Consider the following 26,547-nt stretch of genomic DNA (forward strand, 5'->3'; position numbering starts at 1 on the left):
CAGGAATGCAGCGGGCAGCCTGGCACACTCCTAATGAAGCCAGTCCTATAAGGACAAAGGCAACATTTAGACTCTTTATTTTCATCTGTCATTGTTTATTGTGTTGGATTATTTTTTTTTAGGTTGGAAGGAGAGACGTATAACATTGAATGTATGCTGTACATTATGTCACTATAATGCTGTATCACAATGGGAGCGTGGTATTTGAATTGACAGGGATGCACACAAAAAGAAAATATGTATGTGTAAAACAGAAAAAAACACTATTGGCCCATACACCTACAGTATATATCGAGTGCATATGATTTATGCAAGTTTATATAGGCCTATACCACTTACTAATACTAATATAATTATTTAAAAACAAGACTCTAAAAACATGGTTTGAAAAAAATACCATTCCTCCAGGACAAAAATGAGAAAAGATCAGAGAAAACATAACAATTGTCAAGACATACAACAGGTTTCGTAATAACACTATCATTGATAAAACATTACACAGCTATTTTCATATATATATATATTATATATTTCATTGTCAAATTTTGAATTCATGTTTCTGTTATGTATTCATTCCTTTCACTGATGGACATTATTACTACAAGGGAAATACAAAGTGCCAAAATAAGCAATAAAATAATCAGATACGGTGATAGATTTTACAAAAAGGGGTGCAGTATGCATAATTTGCCACACGATGGTGCTGTAGCACTGTAGCTAGAAGGCAACTGTGACTGTCACAACAGAGCATAACTAGCTGAGGACATTTTGGAAAAGCACGGGCGTGTAAGTAATCAAATTATGAAAGTCAATGTTATGTAATGTTATACAACAAAGCCTTTGGTCTATTGTTCAATTAATAATTTTTCTAAACACAGTGTCATGTTGGCATAAGTACATTTGCTTAAACACTACAATTCTGAGATTCTTGTTATTCACTGGAACCTTTAATATTTTAATTGTTCGTACTTTACACTTATATTCAATTTACAGTTATGTGTTTCTTTTTTGATAAGAATTTGACATGCAACAATGATTTTTTTTTAAATCTTATTTAACCAGGAAAAAAGGAAAAAAATCCTGGCCAAGACAGGCAGCAGCACACATACACATATACAGACAAAACGGTTAAAAGAACTACAGTGCAGTGAATTACTATTGACATTTTTAAAGATTGTTTTAGATGATGATATGGCTTTTCTTCCCCGTGGATGTAGCCTATTAATAAAACCAGAATCTCTCGAAGAAACCCACAAAAATGACCCTCAACACGTAACAACCTCCTCCTAAACATTCATATGCCTTCAAAAAAGTGACTTAAAATAAATCAAGAAGAGAGTTGGCAGCAGAGGACTATTTGTATTTTTATGACACAGGAGCGGATGAAATTAAAGAGCTGACGTCTTTCACTGTCTGGCTGTCAAGCAGTAAAATGAGTGACAGAAGAAAGAGAGAGAGAGGGACTAGACGTCTGGAGGACAGGAAAATCTGCTTTTTTTTTCTCCCCGTGGCTTTATCTCTTTTGTCCCTCCCCGCCACGCCTCCAGGGGTCGCCTTGGCAACGTGTTTTACGGCTGGCAGCCACAGAAAATACAGCATTGGCGCCTAAACTGAGAAAGCTGTACACAGCAGTAACAGTCAATGCCAAGGACACACAGTTGTAACAAGGGTGTCTTCAGATTCTAGGAGGTACACCGGGGTAATGCATTCGTATTTGTCATGAGTGTGAAGTGAATTTTGCCTAAATGTAAGATGGACTAAAAAAAAGACAGTTATCCATTTTTGTATTTTCAGCTCAGAATGGATGAGAATCTGCACCCGCTTAAACATATGGATAAAGTGGAGTCTACTGATGGTAGGATGAGGGAGTGCCTTCTCCTCCACAGGTTGACTGAAGCCATCCGGGGTCTCCAAGCTGTCACACGCGGCAAAGATCATGTAGAGGAAGGGAGGGGGGTCTCGGGAGAAGAAGCAGGTACAGGAGTGGAAGAGGACATTTAATTTAACTTTATTTTGCATTCTACTTTATATTTATATGGTGCACCTTATCTCTGTACTTTTTATCTGCACTGTGTCCTTGCACTACTTTTGTGTTAATTTTTTCTCTTCCCTTGTGTGTTTCTATTACATTTTCTTCTTCTACTGTATATTGCATTGTTGAGAGGAGCCTGTGACTTAAGAATGTCATTGCCAGTCAGTGACTGCTGCTGTAATTGTTGTGCATATGACAAATGAAACCATCTTGAATCTTGAGGAGGGAGGCACAGTCCAACGGGAGGCCAGAAGGAGGATGAAGGGAGAGGAACAAGTGCCAATGGAGAGCGGGCAGAGAACGACTGCAAGCAGGGAGTTCTGGGAGTTCTGAGGGAGCTGGGCGTCTTTCATTCAGGCAGAGTGACAGCGTGGGGACAGGTTGTCAGAGAAGGGGCCCACATGCTCGCCCAGTCTCCATCAGGGGCCAGGCATCAGCAGCAACTGTCTGCAACAGGTATGTGATTTCATGTGACTGACGAGTGCCTTTCTCAAACTTTTTTAAAAGCTACAAGGAACTAGAAAAGGGCCTGATTAAAAAATAAAAATAAATTGCAATTGGAACAGGGAAATAAGTGGTACTGGTCCGTCGAAGTTGAAATATAAGAAGTTCAAAGGTGTGGCGTATAGTTAAGATGTATGGTGAAAAATCTAGATTGCAACGCTCCATGTCTACCCCTCCTGTTCAGAGAATTAACTGAAGGTATGGTGGCCTTCAAGGACAAGAAGTGTGTGACCTAAGATGGCGTCATCCACCACTGCCTCAAGTCTTTCCAAAATATCAAGTGATGAGGCGAGGATGGCCAATTTGTTTTTTTTTATTCTATAGTACTTCTTCTTTTAACAGGTGCATTTTCGGCGGACACCCGCTATATATAAAAACGCATAAGGTTGTTAAGTCTGTCCCTTATGCTCTACTTAACATGGCGGTGGTGCAACATGGCGGCCTACGTGGATATAAAAAGTCCATTCATCTGTAATAACATACTTTTATTCTGAAGTGATTTTAGACTAATTTAAACCTACTTATGAATATTATATTCCATGTCTCCCAAGTCGATTTTGAAATACGCCAATTCCTTTTGCACACTGGGCCTTTAAGTTAAGTTGAAGGACTGTAAATGAGAAGTGGAGTTTAAAAGCATCTTTAAAAATGACCTTCAAAAACAGTTTGGCAAGTATAACATTTGTTCTGTGTGGATGTTCTGTGTGTCTTTCTTGTTTCAGATACAGAATGCAGGATCACTCCTAGTTCAGATCCCTTCAGTGATACTTTTCAGAGTGTGGGGGAGGATATAGAGAACATTATGGACAAGCTGAACGCAATAATAACCAAGCTGGATGAAGAAATCCTCAAAGTATGCCCAGAGGAGACCTCAAATGTGGATGCAGCAGAACTTCAGGAGACCAGAGATTCAAGAGCATCAGAGGAACCTGCAAGACCTGCAAGACCTGGAGATGACAGTGAGCCCCTGAACTCCAAGAAACCCCTGCAATCAGACCCTGCTCACCAACAGGGTGTTGAAGAGGATGGAGACAGTCAACGGTGTACAATGGCGTCACCAGACATCCAACAAACCTCAGACCCAAGATGGAGCGGTTCTGACTGCAACGTTGTGGAAGAGACACTGAAAGAATTGGTCGTCAAAAATCAAGGGAGTGATAATAAGGAAAGTGATTGTCCAGATCGTCAGACAGATATCCTGGAGGAGAAAGAAGAAAACACAAAGGAAAAGGGCAAAGAGGAGACCAACAAAGACTGGATTACAGTAGGGTAGGTTGACCAAATCTTCCATCTTTTGTCTCCCATAAACCCCCTCATATTATAACTTTCCCATTTCCCTTTTCAGCAGCTCTAAGGTAACATCAAGACCATACTATATCATTTTGATTTCAATGATGTGCAATATTGGTCAGTTTTTATTGTCTTATTTTATTGAGGGGAATAAAGTATCTATCTATCTATCTATCTATCTATCTATCTATCTATCTATCTATCTATCTATCTATCTATCTATCTATCTATCTATCTATCTATCTATCTATCTATCTATCTATCTATATATCTATCAACATGGACAAATCAACAAATGGCTCTATCATATATCTATTTTTAAATGATTTTCTAGGCTAACTGGTGAACAGGAGGACAGCCTCTCAGGTGTACCAGATGCCTGCTTCATCAGGGCACCCACCGGTTTGGCTGGAGCCCTGAGATGCGAGTTGGCCGACACCCTGAGCTGTTTGATGGTGAGCGGCTCGGAGGAGCTGGTCAGCAGGGTGGTCAGGGTCAAAGTTCAAGAAGGAATATACTTCCCCTTCCCAGTGACCTTGGTTCTGCCTTTCTGCGCGCGCTACCGTGGAAACTACAGGGATGTCGCCGTGAAGATGGTGGATGACGAAAAGAAGAGGGCAAGCTACATCACTCCGGTAACAACAGAGGGCACGTACGGAGGGCAAAGGGTAAGGTTTTTCGATTACTTACACACACACACTTTTATTTAATATTGAAGGTACATTTTTATCCAGACACATTTTAAGATATTTGTATGAGGAGACCTTGGAATTGATTTCCAGACAATGTTTCACATTTTGCCAACAGCATAGATTATTGTATCATCTGCATACCAACGTACCTTCCCATATTGGAAAACAGAACAACTCTCAAGTAGTGCCCTGTGGTGGGGGCGCCTTTAGCTCAGTTGGTAAGGCGTCCCCCTCCCGGGCCGGGCCCAGCAGCAGACCCGGGTTCGATTCCCACCCGCGGTCGTTCTCTGCATGTCACTCCCCTCTCTGCCCCATTTCACCTCTGTTACGGCTCTGCAATGAGAAGCAATAGCAGCCGAGACTTATGTGATTGTACTGCCTCCACGCCTTAGCCCAGAGTGAACATCAGGGAGAATGTTTTATGTTTGTGTTAATAGGTGATTTAAATACTTTGGCCTAAATGTATATTTTTATATACAGTATGTTTTGCTTATGTCCTCGTCAGGGCTCATTTGCAGAGGTGAGGGTGTACTCCCTGGGTCTGTTTGCAGTGGTTTCCTGTCTAAGAAGAGAAAATTACACAGTTCCCACAAAGGGTTTGTCACTCAAGCTCCCAATGGACCCCCGGATCTGTCTGAACTACCTCCCAGGATCCTTCACAGTTTCAGTGATGGCGCAAACAATGGTACGGAGATGACGATTTGATCACTATGTCTCCCACTTTATAGTATATCCAAATATAGTGTATGTTTACTTAACTGATTGGGTATGTATTGAGGGATGTTTGATTTTGGTAAATATATCTTTATAACGAAGATATTGAAATTGAGCCAAAAATGAGGAAAAAACATGGTGAGGAGGGAAAAGGGGAGAAGGAGAAGCAGATAGGCTGCTAATAATTCATAGACTTGAGTTTTCAGATGTTTGCTGTGAGTTAGAAAAACAAACAGCTGCAGAATAATCTTTGATTAGATTTCTGAGTCTAACTAACTTCACCACAGTTTGTCCCTTGATCTTGTGTCAATAACCAATCAGCTCCCCTCTATGCATGTGTCTGTTTGATGAAACAGCATGCTGTCGGAAAAACATAATTTGGGAAAAATATGCTTTCAAACCACACAGAGCCTCTGCAAAGGGATACCTAAACTCATGCAGAACAACCGTTTCCACCTCTGCCTCTAGATTCAGCCCCTGGACGCTGTCCTTGTGGCTGCCGTTAAGTCCAGAAGTGAAGCCTATCATCCGCTGGTGTCTACAAGTCCACTGCTCTACCTCACCCACCCATCCTATCAGCCCCTGAGAAGACCCCTCACTCTCACCCTGCCCTGTCCTCCCCCCAACACAGAAAGCAAGAGGCACACAAGGGGACAAGGCGAGCAGCGAGACCCCCCAATTCAGCCCGGTAGTTCTTCAACACGATGGGATCCACCTGCTTCCCACAGAAGGAGGTGAGTTATGTGTGGTCCTCATCCAAATTTCTATTAACTGAAATGCGAATATCAGAGGATCAGTGGGCAGAAATAACGCGCCAGAGATGTGATTGTTTATGCATCTACTGCTTAAAGCATGTGTTGTACAAACCATGAATTGTCAGTTGTTCCAAACCAAAATATAAACCTCATTGCATGGTTTTCCATGACATTTTGTACAAATGTTTAATGTGTCAGGACAATGTAACCTCATAGCAGTTCTCTGACCTTACTATTAGCGCCACCATGAGGTTGACCATTTGTGGCTTTGAGGGAAATTTCTCAACAATGAATGAATTGCCATTAGATTTGATGTGATTGTATTTTGACTTTTAATCAAACACCATCCCAGAGGCAAAATTTCCATCTGTACAATACTTTGGTTTATAAGGTAATACATGGAGAACTTATACTTTTTAATGAGCCTCACCTTTACTATGAGTTGAATGCTAAGTCACAAATGTAAGCATGGTAACACGCTAAACCAAACATGGTGAACTTCACACCTTTTTAACATTAGCATGTTGGCTTTGCCTTTTTGAGAATGTTAGTCTGTTGTCATTAGGATTAAGCAGCAAAGCATTGCTGTGCCTATAAGCTCAGCACCATAGAACCGCTATAGTAATAGCTGTAGCCTCTTAATCTTTGTTTTGGATGTTTCTGTCAGAATCTTGGGTGCCTCTGCGAAGTCTCGGGAGATCTCCAATGAGCTGCTGGTTGTTCTCGGTTCTAGAGACAAACAGTGGAACGTTCTGGATAAAGTCACAGTCAGGAACCAGCAGAACGGACTGGTGTCCTTTGAGCTGACAGAGAACTTTGACAGGTGTGCGACACAATTTCTGCTTTTTCATATAAAACACTATTGATGACTTTTTGAATAGCTGCGGATGATATAACATATATCTATTGAAGGTCCTCCTTTAACTTAGCAAAGAACCTCCAAACACACAAGTTCAAAATATAGACTGTGTACACTTTAAAGCAAATGAAAAGAGGGTATTTAAGTTTTTTCTTAGAAATATCATGTGGAATGCCACATGACTTTAAAGATAGACCACATAATGCTTTCGAGATGACATACACGGTATAAATATAGTTGTAGAATGGTAGATTCTATTCTAAAGTTAACAAGGAGCCACTGCGGGGAGGCAATAGAAAAGGTAAATGGTACATTTGTGATCTATTAATAGGGGTCGCAGTAGGACTCTGATGGCTGCAAATTGGGTCAGAATATTATTCTTAAATAAAATATTGTTATTGTGCATCACATTTGACAGATGGGGTAATTTTCCCCAGACGAAAGAGTCATTTTTATGAATTGGTCACAGTTGAAGCATGGCCATTTTATTTTCTCTTCTTTGGTTAGCAAACCTCAAGCTGCCGGTTCTTATAAAAAAGCCAATTTTAAAATCTTTATTATGAGCTTATCTGTGACTGCAGCACTCGGTGGATGTGACGTTGTACCTTCCAAACTAAACAGATCAAGGCAAAAACTGCAATATGAGGCAGACACATCCAAAAGAAGACTACAGACAGTGCAGAAAAGCCCAGCGTCAGACTGGTAGGAGAATGCTCATTTGTAGCATCAATTATGTGGGATCCAGTGCCCATTCTTCCAGTTTGTCCATCCAGTAAAAGAACAATCTGAAAAACAATACAACAATATTGTATCAAAAGAGGACCTTTTAAAGGTGCACTATGCAGTTTCAGGGAAGGGGGATTTGTTTACATTTGCAGACCCTGCAGTTATTTTACATATATTACATATATATACACATTTTCTCTGCATGTATTGAATAATTCTATCATCATAAATCAAGACAATTTTTTTGAGAGGCACCTGGAACCAAACAAAAGACTAGAATATGTTAGTGTACAAAACTGTGGGCCCTGCTGCTGTAAACAACAACAGTGAAACAGAAACTTTTCAGGAAGCTTTTTTAACTTCAAACAGTGTGCCAAGGATTCAATTTGCCTTTGAGGAAAGTGTGTTTATTAAGTTATGAAAATATATCTTAATAAAATAATGAGGAAATGATAGTGCACCTTTTAAATATGTATAAATACATGTGCTGTGTCTTGATGCCCGTCTCCTACCATATCTCCTTGTGCCTGTGCCTTGCCGCTAAAGTTGATCAACCACTGCAGTCTATTTGAGGGATTGTAGGTTTGCAGCCTGCTCCTGTTGTCTCCCATGCAAAGTGTGAGAATGGGCCAGCCGCTTAAACCACTAATGAGGATGTAATAAATCTTGCATCTGACCGAGGGAACAGAAAATACTATCAGGCGTCACAGATTCAAAGAAGTGAAAGCAGAACCACTTTCATTTGATTGTGTGATGTGTTACCTTTTAGCTGAGATGCAGTTAGCAGAGGTCGACTTGAGGTTATCATGTGAGGCTGGAAGTAAGCCTGAGACCTTGACATCCAGAGTCCCCAGCAGCATTGTTCTGGTCATTTCAAGGAGGCTGTTAAAACTACTGGAGCACAAACACACAGAGGCCATTGAACAATATCTGATGAATACATGGTCTTGTGGCGTGTAAAGACAGGAGTCGGAGGCGGAGTGTCAAAAGACGGAGCTAACTGCTTTAATGACATTAATGCACTTGTCAAGTAACAACAACGGAGCAGACAGTAAACTCCTGATAGTCTCAAAACGCCAACAAGACAAAACAGGAAATTCCCCCAGTATAACAGTTCCCCCGGAACCCCGGAACTTCAGTTCGATAGGTGAATTATGTAAGATCACTACACAAGCCCCCCCAGAATTCACCCATAGTCAAAGTCCCCGCGCCGGAAAGGCACGATGGCCCGGCCGCGACTAGAACGAGTGGCAGGGGCCGAAGAGGGGAGGGGCGTGGCGGGTGCGGCCGGACCAAGCCCAGGACTGGGCGGTAACGGCACCGACAAGGTGGCAGGGAGCCCAGCGGGGCGTGGCAACGGGGGGCGTCCACGGCGCGGAGCCTGGGCCAACTCCAACGGTCTGGAAATGTCCACGCGGGCAGGCTTGATCCTGTCGACAGAGACAGTCTCGGGCCTACCACCGACGTCCACGACCAGGCTCTTATCCCCGTGTCGCAAGACCCTAAACGGCCCGTCATAGGGGGGGCGCAACGGTCCACGGTGGGCGTCGTGGCGGATGAACACAAACTCCGCCGTGTGCAGATTGGGTGGCACCAGGGAAACGGGGGTGCAGTGCTGCGAAGTGGGGACGGGTGCGAACTGCTTGGCGACCTCCAGCAGAGAGGACCGCTGCCTGGCTGCCGACCAGGGTGTCGTGGCGTCCGGAATGAAATCCCCTGGAACTCGCAGCACCTGACCGTAGACTAACTCGGCAGACGAGGACTGCAGGTCCTCCTTAGGCGCCGTCCGGAGCCCCAGCATCACCCAGGGAAGTTTGTCCAACCAGTTGCCGTCCGTCAAACTGGCACGCAAGGCCGCCTTCATGGAGCGATGGAACCGCTCGCACAACCCATTAGCCTGAGGATGGTATGCGGTAGTGCGATGCAGTTTAACCCCCAGATCCCTGGCAACCACATTCCAGATCTCCGAGGTAAACTGTGCACCCCGGTCGGAGGTGAGGTCCGAAGGTGTCCCAAAGCGCGCGACCCACGTGCCGATAAACGCACGGGCCACATCGGAAGATGATGTCGAGGTGAGTGGCACAGCTTCAGGCCAACGCGTCGTCCTGTCCACCATCGTGAGGAGGTGGGTGAAACCATGCGAAGGGGGGAGTGGCCCCACCAGGTCGATGTTGACATGGTCGAACCTCCTACCGGGGACGACGAATGGCTCCAACGGGGCCTTGGTGTGGCGGTGCACTTTTGCACGCTGACAGGACACACACGAGTCGACCCAGGCCCGTATGTCCTTCTTCAGTCCTTTCCAGACGAACTTCTGAGAGACCAGCCTCACGGACGCCCTCCTACCGGGATGGGACAGGCCGTGTATTGCCTCGAAAACAGCCCGCTGCCAGCCGGCAGGGACCAGTGGCCTGGGCTGGCCGGTGGAGAGGTCACACCACAACCTGACCCCTGAGTCGCCGATCGCCACTTTTTCCAGGCGCAGCCCGGTGTCTGAGTCTTTGAGGGACTGAAATCCGTGGTCCGTGGCCTGTTCCGCACTCATACGCGAGTAGTCGAGACCCAGCTGCACCGCGCTGACGATCACTCTGGAGAGGCAATCCGCGACCACGTTGGATTTGCCAGCGATGTGCCGGATGTCCGTGGTATACTCAGAGATGGATGACAGCTGGCGCTGTTGGCGGGCGGACCACGGCTCGGCTACCTTGGACATGGAGAACGTGAGGGGTTTGTGGTCCACAAAAACCGTAAACTGACGGCCCTCCAGGGCGAAGCGGAAATGGCGGATTGCCAGCCAGACGCCGAGCAGCTCCCTGTCGAAAGTACTGTATTTGCGCTCCCGGGGCACCAGCTGGCGGCTGAAAAAGGCGAGCGGTTGCCAGGCGCCACCGTCCCACTGCTCTAACACCGCGCCAACCGCGTAGTCGGACGCGTCGGTTGTGAGGGCCACCTGAGCTCCGGGCAACGGGTGGACCAACAATGCGGCCCGGCTCAATGCAGTCTTAGTGTCCTCGAACGCTCTGTCCCTCTCTGCAGTCCAGTCGACGTCTTGGCCGGGCGTCTTGTCCTTGAGGGCCTCATACAGCGGGCGCATAGTGTGGGCCGCCCGGTGTATGAATCGGTGATAGAAGGTGACCATCCCCAGGAACTCCCGGAGCCCCCGGGCCGAACGTGGGCGGGGAAAGTCGGAAACAGCCTCCACCTTCGACGGAAGGGGGACGGCACCATCCCTGTTGATGAGGTGCCCGAGGAACTGGATGGACGGCACCCCAAAAACACACTTCGCCGGGTTAATGATCAAGCCGTGGCGGTCGAGCCTTGTGAAGAGGGCCCGGAGGTGTGTGAGGTGCTCCTCCTCCGAGGAACTGGCGACCAGGACATCGTCCAAGTAGACGAAGATGAAAGGCATGTCCCTCAGCGCCGAGTCCATCAGCCGCTGGAAGGACTGGGCCGCGTTTTTCAGGCCGAATGGCATCCTGAGGAACTCAAACAACCCAAACGGAGTGACCACAGCTGTCTTCGGGACATCCGCAGGGTGCACCGGAACCTGGTGGTAGCCCCGCACAAGGTCGACTTTGGAAAACAGGAGCTTCCCCGCCAGATGCACGGAGAAGTCCTGAATATGGGGCACTGGATAGCGGTCGGGCGTGGTGGCATCATTTAGGCGGCGGTAGTCTCCACACGGGCGCCAGCCGCCATCCTGCTTCGGAACCATGTGGAGTGGCGAGGACCACGGACTGTCGGAACGGCGAATGATGCCCAGGCGCTCCATGTTGGCGAATTCAGCCTTAGCAACCGCCAGTCTCTCCGGAGCAAGCCGTCGGGCCCTGGCATGGACGGGGGGCCCTTTCGTCTCAATATGGTGCTCCACACCGTGTTTCGTCGACGTGGACGAGAAGGTCGGTTGCAGCAGGCTAGAGAACTCTCTGAGCAGCCGCTGGTACTTGTCACCCTCAGAGAGCGAGCTAGAAAGGCCGTCGTATGTCCCCTCATCGCAGACACATGCGAACGAGGAGAAGGTCAATGCGTCCACCAGGCGCTCGTTCTTGACATCAACCAGCAGCCCGTGTGCGCACAGAAAATCTGCGCCGAGGAGGGGGAAGGAGACGTCGGCTGTAACAAAATCCCATGTGAACCGTTGACCTCCAAAACATAAATCCACAGACTTCGTGCCATACGTTCGGATCGGGGTGTCGTTGGCAGATGTTAAGGGAGGGCCGTGCAACCCGCCGGCGGCGTCGTCCACCGTAGCCGGCACCACGCTCCTCTGTGCACCGGTGTCGCAAAGGAATTTACGCCTGGAGAGGGTGTCCACGATGAACAGCAGCCGGCCCTTTGCGCCTGCGCTCACGGCCACTACTGAGCGCAGGCCTTGGCGTTTCCCGCCGCGTTGAAAGTGCACGGAGAGCGGCACCTTTTTGCCTTGGCCCCGAAACGTGCATGGAAAAAGCATAAGCCCGCAGCGGCAAGGCTGTCGGTGGACGCGTGCCCTCCGCCAAGGGGAGCGCTGCTGCCCGGACGAGTGTAACGGCGTGTCGGGGCCAGCACATCCGGGGCGAAACGCTGGGTGGCCAGAAAGAACCTGTCTGCCTCCTCTGCTAGAGCTCGTGGCTCCGTGATGCATGTATTCGCGAGCGCTGTCTGGACGTGTGGTGGCATGTGTCGCAGGAAGAGTTCGATGAAAAGGAAATTTGGTACCTCCGTGCCCAGCAGGTTTAACATCATTTCCATATGTTCGGAGGGTTTGCTGTCCCCCAGGCCTTGAATGGCAAGAAGACGCCGGGCTCTTTCCGATCTTGACAGTTCAAAGATTTTGAGGAGGTAAGCCTTGAGCCCTGCATATTTATTTTGGGCAGGAGGAGATGTAATAAAGCTTACTGTCCTGGCTGCAGTGGAGCTCCCCAGTGCTGAGACGACGTGGTAATAGCGTGTGGCATCATCTGTAATCCCACGGAGGGTGAACTGAGCCTCTGCCTGTGCGAACCACGTTGCCGCGGACGTCTCCCAGAACTCTGGCAGTTTGAGAACGATGGAAAGCGCCATGCTGTTGCGATCGATATTCAAATCAGTCTCGGAATCTTCAGCGGGACTGACGTCAGGGTCACCAATGTGGCGTGTAAAGACAGGAGTCGGAGGCGGAGTGTCAAAAGACGGAGCTAACTGCTTTAATGACATTAATGCACTTGTCAAGTAACAACAACGGAGCAGACAGTAAACTCCTGATAGTCTCAAAACGCCAACAAGACAAAACAGGAAATTCCCCCAGTATAACAGTTCCCCCGGAACCCCGGAACTTCAGTTCGATAGGTGAATTATGTAAGATCACTACAGTCTTACATTTTCCAAAATAAAACAAACGCAAATCAGAGAAGGTATAGTAGTAACTTTAAAATCTCTTCACAACCTGTGAGTGAAATACAGCCTTTTTAGTTTCCGTTTCGCCAGGGAGTTGGCCTGCAACATACAGAACATAACACATCAGTGAGGAATCAGAAGTAGGAGGAAAAGATTAGAACATTTTAGCTAATCCTGGCTAAAAATTGTGTATTATACATTAGTTTTTAGGCCGACGAGACCGATAAGTGTGTTCGACAGGCGAAGCAGGTTAGAAGGGTTCTGGGCTGCCGTCACAGCCACGTCCACACACTGGCTACCAGCAGTGACTGTCATCAGGAGACCTCCCACCACATACAGGAGGTAGCAAACATTGCCCCTGGTGACAAAGAGAGACAGAGAGAGAAACAGAAAATGAGTGGTGCGCAGTGAGGGAAACCGTTCATTTTTTAAAGTCCTTTGAGAAATCATAGATCCTTACTTGTGGACAATAAGCTCTTGTGGAAACTTCAACATGATGGGGTATGACGCGTGAGGCCCCACAGGAACAATGCTGGAGAAGCCGGAAGCAACAATACCACTTTAGAATAGTATCTGAGGTTGTGGATGACATGGTTTTAAAAGTAGGCAAGATTCCTTTAGCTATTCAATTAGCAACAGTATTTAACCCTTAAACAGGCAACAGTGGAAAATGAGTTTCTAAAAATATTTTCATGTTATCACTCATCTCTTCAAGACCAAAGAAAAATATTTCCACATCAAATTTTTTTATACTTTGTATATTTTGGGTTTTACGAGTTGTATCTCCCAGGATACGTTGCCCTATTAAGGTATAAAAAAAGCCGAAATGGTAAAAATATAAATTTTTAATTTGATGAACAGAAATGATAAATTGTTGTTTATCTTGTCCATTTAAATTACAAATACTACTTTTTAAGTACATTTTATTCAGTTTTACCAATCTAGTTTCATCAAATTGGATCAGCCACATCCAGATGGGCAGGCTTGAGACGGTCCATAGTGACCCGCTCTAGCTTATCCCCCATGTCCACCACAAAGTTCTTGGTCCCCGCCTCCAGGACACAGAAGGGCCCATCATAGGGGAGTCTTCAGGGGGACCTGAGTGAAGGGGCTGGAGTTGCCCAGGGCAAAAGTCCAATGTGACGCGCCCATCCACAGAACCGCAGCGTCCTGAAGGAACTTTCCTGCGAACACCAGTGGCTGTCTGTAAACCAATTCAGCAGATGAAAACTGCAGGTCCTCCTTAGGGGCAGAGAGCCAAACAAGCCAACAACCACAGGAGGCAGTCAACCCAGTTGCGACCCTTTAGCCTTGCAGCTCGGATGTGAACTGTGGGCCTCTGTACAAGGTGAGGTCAGCCGGCATACCAAAACGGGCTACCTATGACCTGAGGAACGCCCAGTCCACTTCAGCAAATACAGAGGAATGGCTTCCGGCTACCTGGTGGTGCTATCCACCAGGATGAGGAGGTCAGTGAACCTACGGGAGGAAGGCAGGGGGCCCACCAGGTCCTTTTTGACCTGGTCGAAATGCCTCTCGGGGACCAGAATCGGCGCAAAGGGGGCTTTGGTATCATGTGTACCTTGAACACGCTGACAGGCCAAACTGAAGCTAGCCCAGGTCTTTACATCACTCCTGAGGCGGGGCCAGACAAATGTAACACCCACCAGCTTAGTATACAGCTTGTGGTCCACGAAGGAAGTGAAATGGAGGCCGTCCAACAGGAATGTAGGGACTTTATGGTGCCGTGTGCATGAACCTGGCACGGTGTCCTACTTGTGTACCAGTTTAATGGCTCCCTTTGTGGAAAGCAGTGCCCAAGGAAAGCAATGGATGACAGGCCAAACTGTAACTAAGCAGGATTGACTATTAGTCACTGCACCCTGATCCTTTCAAACAGCTGCCACAGGTGTGTCAGAGGCTCCTCTGAAGCCGATGCAGGCATGATGCTACACTGTGCGCCTACAACGACCAGCAGCCACCAGCTGGAAATTATATATTTAATTAACAGCAGCTTACTTTCCCTGCCAGTGGCTTTGGCCATCCCTGGGCAGTTAAGTTTGTGTTTTGTGCCTGGAAGGCACTCCCCTCCCACAACGGTTAGGGATAGGGCCTTCCAGGCAGCACTGCCCTAAGTATATATAAATATAGAAAGATCATTTTAAAAGTGAAATACAGTAATAATGTTGTAATGGGCACAACTGTTCATGATAATATATGGTTCTGCAGTCATTATCAACATGCTTTCAAGTTTTAAATAAAATTCAGAATAATGAACATTGACCAAATTTCTACCCCCTAAACAGGCAACGTATCTCTGGGGATACATACATTTCAAATTCTGCTAAAAAACCCACAAACACAGATGGATTTTTTTTTTCTTCATCAGCATGTTAAGACAAATGTCCTAATTCAATATATGAATTTAGATTGTTATTCTAACAAAAATAAGTATGACTAATATATGATTACTTACACCCTGGGAAGCTGGCGCTTCACCACTGGCGTCCATGTTGATTTCTGATCAGGCTGACTAAACAATGAAAGATAACTTGAACCAAATCATGTCACCTAGATGCTAATAACAGACAAGTCTTTTGATAAATGCTAACTAGATTAGTGAAAACCTTCCAGCAAGCCCCCTACAGGATGTTAAAGAGTATGTATCTCCCAGTGCACGTTGCCTGTTTTAGGGTTAATTAGCTTTGTTTGCTAATATATGCTAATACCCTTCACTTCAATTCTATTTTGCATACTGATAATGAGGGGAAATAATTAGCATAATAATCACAGCATTTAAACATCACTTCATTGTTGAGTCAAATACACTGACGAGAAATCTAGAGGTACTCACCGCTCGTGCAATTGCGTTTTCCTTCTCCCTGGGGTTTTACACCTTTCATTTAGCTTTGTACAGCCTAAGGCACAGCATGATGAAGAAAGAAATGTGGAACACTACAACTATCCAGACTTAGAGCAAGCTTTTCTTTACATAAGGGGTTTAAGCCAAAGGCAGTACTATGGATTATAAGAGGGTGGGGGGACTAAAGCTTTGAATTCCAGGCTTTGGCATTTCAGTGTCAGAACAAGAGTGTGGTAAGAATGTTAAGGAATCTGTAAAGAAGTCACGGGCAAAGAGAAAATAAAGGTATCTGATTGCTTTTCTGACACAGTTGTAAAATGTTAACTGTCCCTATGCTATAATGCGTAAGTTTTTCATAAAAAATGAATGCTGGTTACATTCAGGCCATCGGCAAACAAGTTGACACAAAGTTGATTAAGACAATCAGCTCCACAAAACTCTCTGTGTTTCTCAGTAAGGCAGCGTTTACAAATGGCACCCCCCCCCCAACACTGGTGCAGGAGCTCAGAAAATCCCAAGAAGAGCCCAAGAAATGTTTCAGTTGTTGATTCTCCTGTTAAGAAAAAACTTGGATGTACAGTAGAAGCTGTAAAATCATCATGGAATGCTAACCTCATGCAGACGCACCGACAGTGTTGTTGTAATTACTCAGATTTCCTCATGGGGGCGACAGATTACGGGATGGATTTTCATTCAATCCCTCCTATGCTAAAACTCTCTTTGTCGTTCTTATCTAGAACAGGTAATAATAAATGCATAGTAGGTCATATGAATTCTCTAGTCTGTCTTTAAGTATATTAAATATGTATTCAGGCCCATGATAACAGACTCATCTCCTCAGTCTATTCAGCGACAATCTAATCTCTCTCCAACTCTACTTGTTAACTGGGCTTCTGTCTATGACTGGCCTCCTATCCTTCAGCAGCTTTCAGTTTTTATGCACCAAATATCTGAAGACTTTTCTGTATCCCACTTAGACTGTAATTTGCATTTTGTGTAAATGTTTTATTTCCATTCATATTTTGTATTCAGTTTTCCAATGTGTATTCTTATTTATTTTAATTGTGCTATGTAAATAAACTTGCCTTGCCTTCTTAACTGGTGTGCTTGTGTCTGTGTCCTCTACCAGATTGCTGGTGGTGGCTCTCCTCTCCCCGCTGCCCGCTCACCTCCTCACCTCGCTGGCAGAGGAGTTGGAGGAGTCGGTGCGCCGCCATGCCGTCACGGTGGTGGTGCTACAACATCGAGCGGAGCAGCCCCGGGGGGCCGTGCTGCTGGCTGCCCTGCCCAGCAGACACCTCGCCTGGGAACTGTCCAAACTGAGCGCCCAGGGCTACGGCAGCAGTGGAGGAGGAGGAGGAGGCCTCCCCGAGACCTCGTCACAGCAAGAGATCTCCATGTGCGAGGGAGACCAGCTTCTACTCCGTTTCAGCGGCAACATCACTTCAACAGGTTGACTTACTAACTAACTTATTCAATATTTGTATCTATCTATCTATCTATCTATCTATCTATCTATCTATCTATCTATCTATCTATCTATCTATCTATCTATCTATCTATCTATCTATCTATCTATCTATCTATCTATCTATCTATCTATCTATCTATCTATCTATCTATCTATCTATCCATCCATCCATCCATCCATCCATCCATCCATCCATCCATCCATCCATCCAGTAGTGTTTCTAGATGTAAAAAACAGGTTGGGCTCAGACCACTAAGAGGGGGGTCTCGGGGTCTTGGGGTCTTGGGATCTCGGGGTCCCCCCCCAGGAAAATTTGAGCTTCAAAGACACTGTGTTTCACACCATTGTGCACTTTCACATTTTAGCCAAAGAAGGAAAGGATGGCTTGATGCGTTCATATTTATTAACATTTAAGTAAAAAATGGACTGGAGAAAATTCAATTTGCGGCTATCATACAGTCTTTGGCCGCTGACAGCCAGCTACAGAAATGTTAAAGATTTTTTATGAGTTTTCCTTCATGTTGATTGTGATAGCTGACGCAGCTGGTTGAGGACCGGATCTTGAATGCTCGAAACATTTACAGTATATCAATTTCAAACGGATTATGCAAACTGCAAATATTCAAAAACTAAACATTTTAAATCTATGTGTAGCTCTTGTAAATCTAATAATTCAATAAGCCTTGCTTGTAATAGTTTTGTGCTGACTGTTTGATTCAGCAAAACACAACACAATAATCTTAAAGGCAGATACAGTATAGCAAAAAAACAGCAGAAATTAAAGAGGTTTGGGTAGTCACAAAGTTACCCTATCAAAAATAATGTCTTTTTCTGCCTCTTTCTGCCACACACTTGGACGCGACCGGTAAAATAATCCCTTCTGCATGTCCACAACAGGAAGGCATAAGAACCAACTTGATGTGGCTCACGGGCGACTCACCTTCCACAGTCAGCAGAAGAACCACCTCTTGGTGCAGCTCAGCGAAGTGGACCCGTTTGGGAACTACAGCTCGCCACACTACAAGGGCACGGCTGTGTTCTATAAACTGACCAGAGATCAGCTGGAGTGGCCGGGGGACAGGCCAGCCCCCATAGACCCAAAACTCCTGGGAGAGCCCGTCTGTAAGCTGTCTCTGACTTTACCCAAGGTGCAGGAGCAATCGCAAAGGGGATTCGGCATTATCCTTGTTGTAAAAAAAACGATGACCTTCGCCCATTAGACCCATGTCCTTATATTTTTCTTTTGTTCCCTCTTTTTTTTTTAGAAAGCGAGAACCATCAATCGGCCAATCACTGCGAGGGTGAAGATATGTGAGGAGACAGGTGGGACACATGTTCTGTTTGTCAACACTGCCATACTGAGAAATGCAGAGGGCGTTTTGTTGAACTGATGCTTAATCAACTTTGTGTCAACTCATTTGACGATGTCTCAAAAGTATAACCTACATTCATTTATATGAAGTTACGCACTATAACTTTAATGCCTCACTTTCAAGTGCACAAGTAACGTTTCCAAGCCGATATCTTCACCTAAACCACCATCCCTCATCTCTTGCACCATACACTCACCTCCAGATCCCCTGTCGGACTCTCTCCTCCTGTGGCTGTCCGCGGAGCTTTCGGAGAGGGAGGTGGCTCTCCTGGTGGTCTCCCTGCGTCTGCGTCGGAGCGCGGCCCAGCTGGTGAAGCTCCGGGCGGGGGACAGCCTGCCCGCACAGGCCTTCAACGCCCTGGCCATGTGGAGGAGAGGGCTGCCCGCCACCCAACACAAACCCAGGGCCTCTCAGCTGGCTCACTGCCTGGCCAAGAGCGGCAGGCCAGATCTAGCCAGGGAGCTAGTGCTGAGACATGCTGAGGTCACCACCAGGCTCACACCCAAACAGGGAAGCTGAAAAAAGAAAGTAGAAATCACACTGCTTTTTAAATGGTCAGAGCATGTGTGTGTGTGTGTGTGCCTGCCAAATGGAGTGGTGGTAGTAGTTGTATGTGTTATCCACAAGGGGTCAGCATTGGATTGTCAGATTCCCTGCTCTCTTCCAGACTTGAGTTGATTATGTACATCCTTAAGTCATGATTAAAAGTCTAGCAATATATTTGTAGAGGCCAGGAGACGGGTAAGAAATGAAAATCCCTGAAAAAAGTTATATATCTATTGTCACACCTTGCGGGGGTCCCAAACCCCAGGCTGGGAACCAGTGTAGGTATTAACATATTTTGTGATGTATCTGAAGCAAGATAGGTAGCAAATCACTACAAACTAGACTGAGACATTCAGACAATCACATGTCAAGTATTCAATAGTACATGGTGTTTAGCCTTTTGGTATTCGACCTCTTACCTCATAGAAAGGGTTATTAAGCAATACATCTCAACAATCTGAATGTAGATAGAGAGAATTATCTGAAATAAAACAGAGCTAATAATATAATATCAATCTCATATGTAGAGAAGATTCCTTAAATATAGCTGATGCCTGAACTGTCACACACACACACACACACACACACACACACACACACACGCACACACGTTAGCCGCCCATATGTGTTGCCAAACGTTACAATTTATGAGTTTTTCCTCAGGTTATTTTTACATTTAAAGTCAGACATTTTTCAACTGCATTGATCTCCCACACCGCCTTCACATTCTCACACACATTATTATCCTGTAGTTTGTCTCAGCAGACAGACAGGTATGTGATTTAGTCGACCCGGCCGCCATCTCTCCTCTCTGAGTAAACAGCAGCTGACACTGAGCAGTGACCTCTTTTCAGCTCCTTGACACACAGTCATCTTTTAGACTTGACAGTGCCAGTCAATGATAACTGAATGGATAACAATGGCTTGTCACAATGATACAGTGTTTGTTTTTTCGTGAGTTGGAAAAACTATTTAAAAAAACACTGTATACTGTATATATTTGATTTGTGTCTTGTTTGAATAATTCTCTAGGCCTGCCTTTACAATGAAAATGAAAAAGCTTATAGGCCTATGCTTATGTTAAAGCTAGGGTGGAGGATTTGGGGAGAAAATGGCAGTTGGGATAGAGATTCGAATCCAAATACCTCAACCACTCCACTTGTTCTCTTTGGTCCCTCCCCTATGGTCCCTCCCTGACACGCTCTACAAAGTGAATGGACAGTCCCAACAGCCAATAAGAACAGAGAATCGGAGCCTCGTTCTGATTGGTCAAAGTGTACAGCTCATGTTAACTTTGACCAATCAGAAATCACATACCCCAGCTATAGGTGAACACATTTAAACAAAATATCCCTTGGTCCATTACTTCCAAACTGTGAAGCGAACCTCTTCTTATGGGTTAGGGTAAGAAGTCTGATACTGATATTTGTAAAATGTACAATTGCAGGATAGATGTATTTTGCGCCAACCCCATCTGACGATCAGTTAACATTAAATATAACCACTGGTGATATTGTTCTCTCAACTTTTTTTTACTTCTCACTTGGTTTATGCAGCTGTAATGACCACAGGCGAGGCAGTGAATGACGTTGTGCGTAACTGCAGGTTTAATGAATTCCACACTTGGACATGTAGGTCACAGCTTGACCGGAAAACAACAACAGAGCTCCCGCGAAGAAGAAGCACTAAAGAACCCCCTCTGAGAAGACCCGCCCCTCTCTCCCCACCCCCGTGACGCTACATTACCCCCCCTTCACAAAGTTCCTCGCCCCGAGGAATACACTGAAAAGCGGCACTCAGAATAACATAACTGCCCTTTAACATAATGAGCTTCAACCCCCAATATAACAACAGGCACAACACTGTAAAACATTACTTTTCTTTTCCTACATATAGCAGACAAAGTCTTTTAAGTGCACTGGTGGCCTCCTTGGCCGTCGAGGACCCCCGCTCCAGGACTCCGGTGTACAGGGTATGGGGCTATCAGCCCCTGGGAGGGGAAGGGGGGACTGGGGGCCAAGGGTATCGGATACAGGGGAGGGGTGGTAACCCCCGGTAGCTGGGGGAAGGGAGCCAGTCCGTGGCCCCGCCGGTGTGGCCGGGGGGGTGGCCGGTGGGGAGGCAGGCCGACAGCGAGGAGACGCTAGACCCCCTTGGGCCAGAGGAGCAGCACCCCCTCTGTATGGAGCCAGTCTGTCTCTGTGAAGTGCCACCCTTCTTCCTTTAGGTGGTAAGTGTAACCGGTACACCACCTCTCCCAGCCTCTCCAGAACTCGACAGGGACCCACCCAAGGACTGTCCAATTTAGGGCATCTTCCCTTCTTCCTTTGGGGATTGAACACCCAAACTAGTTCTCCCGCCTGGAAATGCCTGCCTTTGCTTTTCACATCATAGTTCCTTTTCTGCCTCACCCCTGCCCTCTGCTGCTGCTCCTGGGCAAATAGGTGGGCCGACTCCAGGCGATCTTGGAGTCTCCTCGCATACTCGGGGCCCGGGGAACAGTCTGGGGCATCAGGTGGTCGACCAAACGCTAGCTCTGCTGGGGTACGTAGCTCCCTTCCCAGCATGAGGAGGGACGGCGTGCATGCCGTAGACTCCTGCACGGCGGTGCGGCAAGACATGAGAACCAGGGGCAGGTGGTTATCCCAGTCTCTCTGGTGCTGTGAGGTGAGGATGGCCAACTGTTGGCCCATAGTGCGGTGAAATCGCTCCACCAGTCCATCACTCTGCGGCCTCTGGGGAGTGGTGCGGGTCTTATGAATGCCCAGGCGCTCACACATAGCGGCAAACACCCGAGACTCAAAGTTTCTCCCCTGGTCGCTATGCAAAGTCTCTGGCACCCCAAAACGGCTGAACATGCCTCCCAACAGAGCGTCTGCCACGGTCACCGCTTCCTGATCGGGGATGGCATAGGCTTCCGGCCACTTGGTGAAGTAGTCAATGGCCGTGAGAACATAGCGGTTGCCTCTGTCCGAGCGGGGCAGCGGCCCGACTACATCTACCGCCACCCTTTCCATAGGGGCGCCCACCAGAAACTGCTGAAGGGGAGCGTGTGAGCGCCCGGTGGGACCTTTTCTTGCGGTGCAGGGGTCACACCGCCGGCAAAAGTCCTCGACGTCCCTCCGGGACCGGCCCCAGTAGAAACCCTGGCGTAGGCGACGGAGTGTCTTAGCAACCCCAAAGTGCCCCGACCCTGCGGCTCCATGCATGGCCTCGAGCACTGCCCCCTGTAGGCCTTTGGGGACCACAACCTGCCACCTTTCCTCGCCTGTGGCCGGCTCCTTCCAGGCCTGCTGCAGCACGCCCTGACAGAGACGCAGGACCCCAAACTTGGCCCACAGTCCCTTGACAACTCTGGAGAGGGCGGCCACCTCTTCCCACGGTGGTTTTCGCTGAGCCTCCACCCACTGCAATACCGGCCGAAGGTCGGTATCTTGTTCCTGATGCTTTCTCCAATCGCCTCCCTCTATGGTCTCCAGCTCTCGGCAGACAACCTCCACCTGCTGCACCGCGGCGCAGCCTTCCTCCTCGGCTCGCAGTTCTCTCTCGCGCGCCTCCTTCCTCTCGCAGCAGCGACACCCCTCTGCAGCACAGGGTCGCCGAGAGAGCGCGTCGGCGTTGGTGTGTCGGGCTCCAGCCCGGTGTTCCACTCTGAAGACGTAGGCCTGTAGTTCCTCCAACCACCTGGCCACCTGCCCTTCTGGCTCTTTGAAGGTCATGAGCCACTGGAGAGCTGCGTGGTCTGTCCTCACTGTAAAAGGCAGGCCGCAGAGGTAGTACTTGAAGTGACGGATGGAGAGCACTACGGCCAAGAGCTCTCTGCGGGTAACACAGTAGCGCCGCTCCGCCTTAGTAAAGGCCCGGCTAAAGTACGCCACCACTCTCTCTCCATCAGGCCCCACTTGGGAGAGCACCCCTCCCACCCCGACGCCGCTAGCATCGGTGTCCAGCATGAAGGGCAGTGAGGGGTCGGCTGGGGCCAGCACGGGGGACTCGCTCAGGGCCCGCTGAAGGCTGTTGAACGCCCCTTGGCACTGCTCGGTCCACACAAAGTCACTGTCCTTTTGCAGCAGCCCATAAAGAGGAGCAGCCAAGCATGAAAAACCCCGTACAAACTTCCGGTAATAGGAAGCCAGGCCCAGGAAGCTCTTTAGCTGTTTCTGATTAGCAGGTGTGGGCCAGTCTGCCACCGCCTGCACTTTCGCCTCCATTGTGCTGATGCCCTCCCCCCCTACCGTGTGTCCCAAGAACTGTACCTCTTTGCGCATAAAGTGACACTTCTCTGGGTGTAGCTTCAGGCCTGCTGCACGGATACGTCCCAGCACCTGGCGCAGGGACTCGAGGGCGGAGTCAAAGGAGCTGCCGTGCGCCAGAATATCGTCCAGGTACACCAGGCACTGCTGGCGGGGGATGCCTGACAGAACCCTGTCCATCAGCCGGGCGAAGGTGGCTGGGGCGTTACACAGTCCGAAACTAAGGACTTTGAACTGCCACAAACCCCGGCCTGTGCAGAAAGCTGTCTTGGGTCTTGCTTCTGGGGAGAGGGGCACCTGGTAGTACCCACTGCGGAGGTCCAAGGCAGAGAACCAGGACGAACCTGAGACCAAGTCCAGCGACTCATCAATGCGCGGCAGGGGGTACGAGTCTTTTCTGGTCACCCCATTCACAGGCCTGTAGTCTGGACAGAGCCGCCAGGTACTGTTCTTTTTGGGGACCATGACGACAGCGGACGCCCAAGGACTGTCACAGGGCTCAATTACGCCTGACTGCAGCATGCTCTCCACCGCTTGGTCACACGCCTCCTGACGTGCCAAAGGGAGACGCCGCGGGCGACACTTGATAGGCCTGGCATCTCCGGTGTCGATCTCGTGCTGCACCAAGTGGGTCTGGCCCACCTCATCCTCTTTCATAGCAAAACTGTCCTGGAACTCCAGCAGCAACTGCCACAACTGCTCTTGCTGCTGGTCGTCCAGCCCCTCCCGGTTCTTTATCCATATATCTCTCACGGTCGGTGGTGACCCCTCCGTCTCTAGCTGTAGTGACTGGGCCGGTGCTGCGTGGGGCACATACGTCCTGGGAATGGGTACGGACGCCGCTGGCAGGGGATTACTGACTTCGGGCTCCACTGCACACACCACTGGCGAGATGGGCCCCACAGGCGGCCCTGAACCTGAGCCAACGGGCACCAAAGCGATCACAGGCCCCCCTCGGAAGCTCACCGTGCCCTCGTCCAGATCGAGTCGACAGCCTGTGGCCTTCAAAAAGTCAAAGCCCAGAATACATGGGTCCTGCACCGCTGCTACCCACACTGGGTGACGTATGTCCTTTCCCCCCAGAGTCACTGTAAGCAGCCCTCTACCTTTCATCGGTGCCAGTCCCCCTGTGGCTGTGCGCAGCTGCACGTCAGTGGGCTCCAACTGAATCCACTCCGGGCACACGTCTGGTCTGAGCACAGTCACTGATGACCCTGTATCCACCAGGGCTGAACACGGCACCCCCTCGACGGCTACGGGGACATAGCATGAATCCCCGCCACCGAGTCGACCCACCACCACCGCCGTCCTTGAAGCTTTGATGTCGTCTGCTTCTGGGGGGAGTGGGGCCTGCCCCCCCCGGCTGTGATGACTTGGCCCCTCCGTATCTGGTACAGCTGGTGCGGGAGGAGTGGGGGAAGCACTGTTCAAGGTCCGCACATCCCCCCCTGTGCGGGCCCTGTGGCGTTTCCCGGACCTGCACGTGGAGTTGGGCAGTCTCTGACCAAATGCCCAGGCTGGCCACACCCCCAACAGACTCTTTGGTCGGGGCGCTGTCGTATGCGTGACGGCTGCAGTGATACGGCCCTTATTAGTTCAGTCATTTCTGTCACCCACGCCGGCTTTTCCTCCTCCGCTGGGCCCTGGGCTGCGACGGCTGCTCTCCTCGCTGGATAACTCCCTCTTTGGCCCACCTCAGCGACCACGCCCCACACGATTTCCCTCTCCACGGCCATCTCCAAAGCCGTCTGTAGAGTGCTTGGATGCTGTAACTGCACCTGGACACGCAGCTCCGGAGGAAGCAGAGCTCTGATGAACTGGTCCCGGGCCAACTCGCTCTGTACGCTGGGGGGCATGTGTGCATATGCCCTACGTGTCAGGCTCTCAATGTCGTTAGCCAACACCCTCAGCGGCTCCCCCGGCTTCCTGCCGCGGTTACTGAGTTCATTACGCAGGAGCTCTGGCTTTATACATTGTCCAAAACGCCTCTGCAGGGCCCCCACTAAAGCACTGTAATCATGTCTTTCACCCGGGGTAAGCAGCAGTAGGCACGACAAGGCGTCGTCTGTGAGGCACAAAGCCAGCTGCAGTGATTTAGTCTCTACTGTCCATCCCCCAGCATCAGCCAACAGTTCAAATTGAGCATGAAATGCCTCCCAGTCCGACCTACCGGAGTACTTCGGCGTCTTTACTGCTGCGGCAGCAACTGGAACATGGGCGCCGCCATGTTTGTTTACATTCCTTGCCGCGGGAATCTGCTCCGGGCGAGCGGGAAGCGAAGACAACCCTGCGTCGGCCGCTAGCTTCCTTGCAGCTCCTCTCAACCCATCTTTGGTCTCTCGGGAAACTCTTTGAAACTCGTCGTACGCCCCGTCTGTCCATCCGAACGCACCACTCTCCCGCTCCACCTTCTCCTCCTTCACTTTTGGGTAAGACATGACCGACGCTAGCTTGATGACACAATGAAGCTAACACTGTAGCCTGACCGCGACGTAATTCCACGGCAGTCCTCCGCTTGGATGCAAAAACGTTTCACTCACTCTCGTCGTTTGTTCACTTCTGACACCAATGTAATGACCACAGGCGAGGCAGTGAATGACGTTGTGCGTAACTGCAGGTTTAATGAATTCCACACTTGGACATGTAGGTCACAGCTTGACCGGAAAACAACAACAGAGCTCCCGCGAAGAAGAAGCACTAAAGAACCCCCTCTGAGAAGACCCGCCCCTCTCTCCCCACCCCCGTGACGCTACACAGCATTACAATGGATCTCCTCTGTCACTAAATTGTGGGCAGCATAGGTGCACCCTGTCTTTTTAAATAACATTCACCCGGGTCTTCTATTCCATCTGTTGTCAGTGCCTCACACTCCAGCTGTGTGTGACATTCTGCGGGCAGAAGCTTGAGGGGCCTAATGATAGATGCCATGTGTCCAAGGTGGGGGGTAAGGGATCGCCTGTGGAGCCTGTGCTGCAAAATGAGGGGATAGGGGGATGTCTAATGAAGTATGAAATGGTAACAGGTGGAGGTGATGGCTTAAACAGGATGATAGCTCCTGCTCTTTCTCGCTGTCACTTTTTTCCGACACAAAGAGTGATCTCGTCTCATTAACCT

At 48.6% G+C, this 26,547-nt stretch overlaps 1 protein-coding gene across 1 annotated transcript; it reads left to right on the forward strand.

Moving 5' to 3' along the window:
- Positions 1–1,800: 1,800 nt before the first annotated feature.
- On the forward strand, positions 1,801–19,153 carry dthd1 (death domain containing 1; the record flags this gene model as incomplete). The annotated part of the gene is made up of 11 exons (XM_080052424.1): positions 1,801–1,975; positions 2,255–2,488; positions 3,259–3,805; positions 4,161–4,494; positions 5,024–5,203; positions 5,701–5,966; positions 6,655–6,810; positions 16,920–17,242; positions 18,159–18,409; positions 18,527–18,584; positions 18,837–19,153. 11 exons carry the CDS (start codon positions 1,801–1,803, stop codon positions 19,151–19,153), a joined length of 2,841 nt encoding a protein of 946 aa, XP_079908550.1.
- Between the last annotated feature and the right edge of the window lie 7,394 nt (positions 19,154–26,547).

Source organism: Ammodytes marinus, assembly GCF_949987685.1.
Source record: "Ammodytes marinus genome assembly, chromosome: 23".
Taxonomy (NCBI): Eukaryota; Metazoa; Chordata; class Actinopteri; order Uranoscopiformes; family Ammodytidae; genus Ammodytes; species Ammodytes marinus.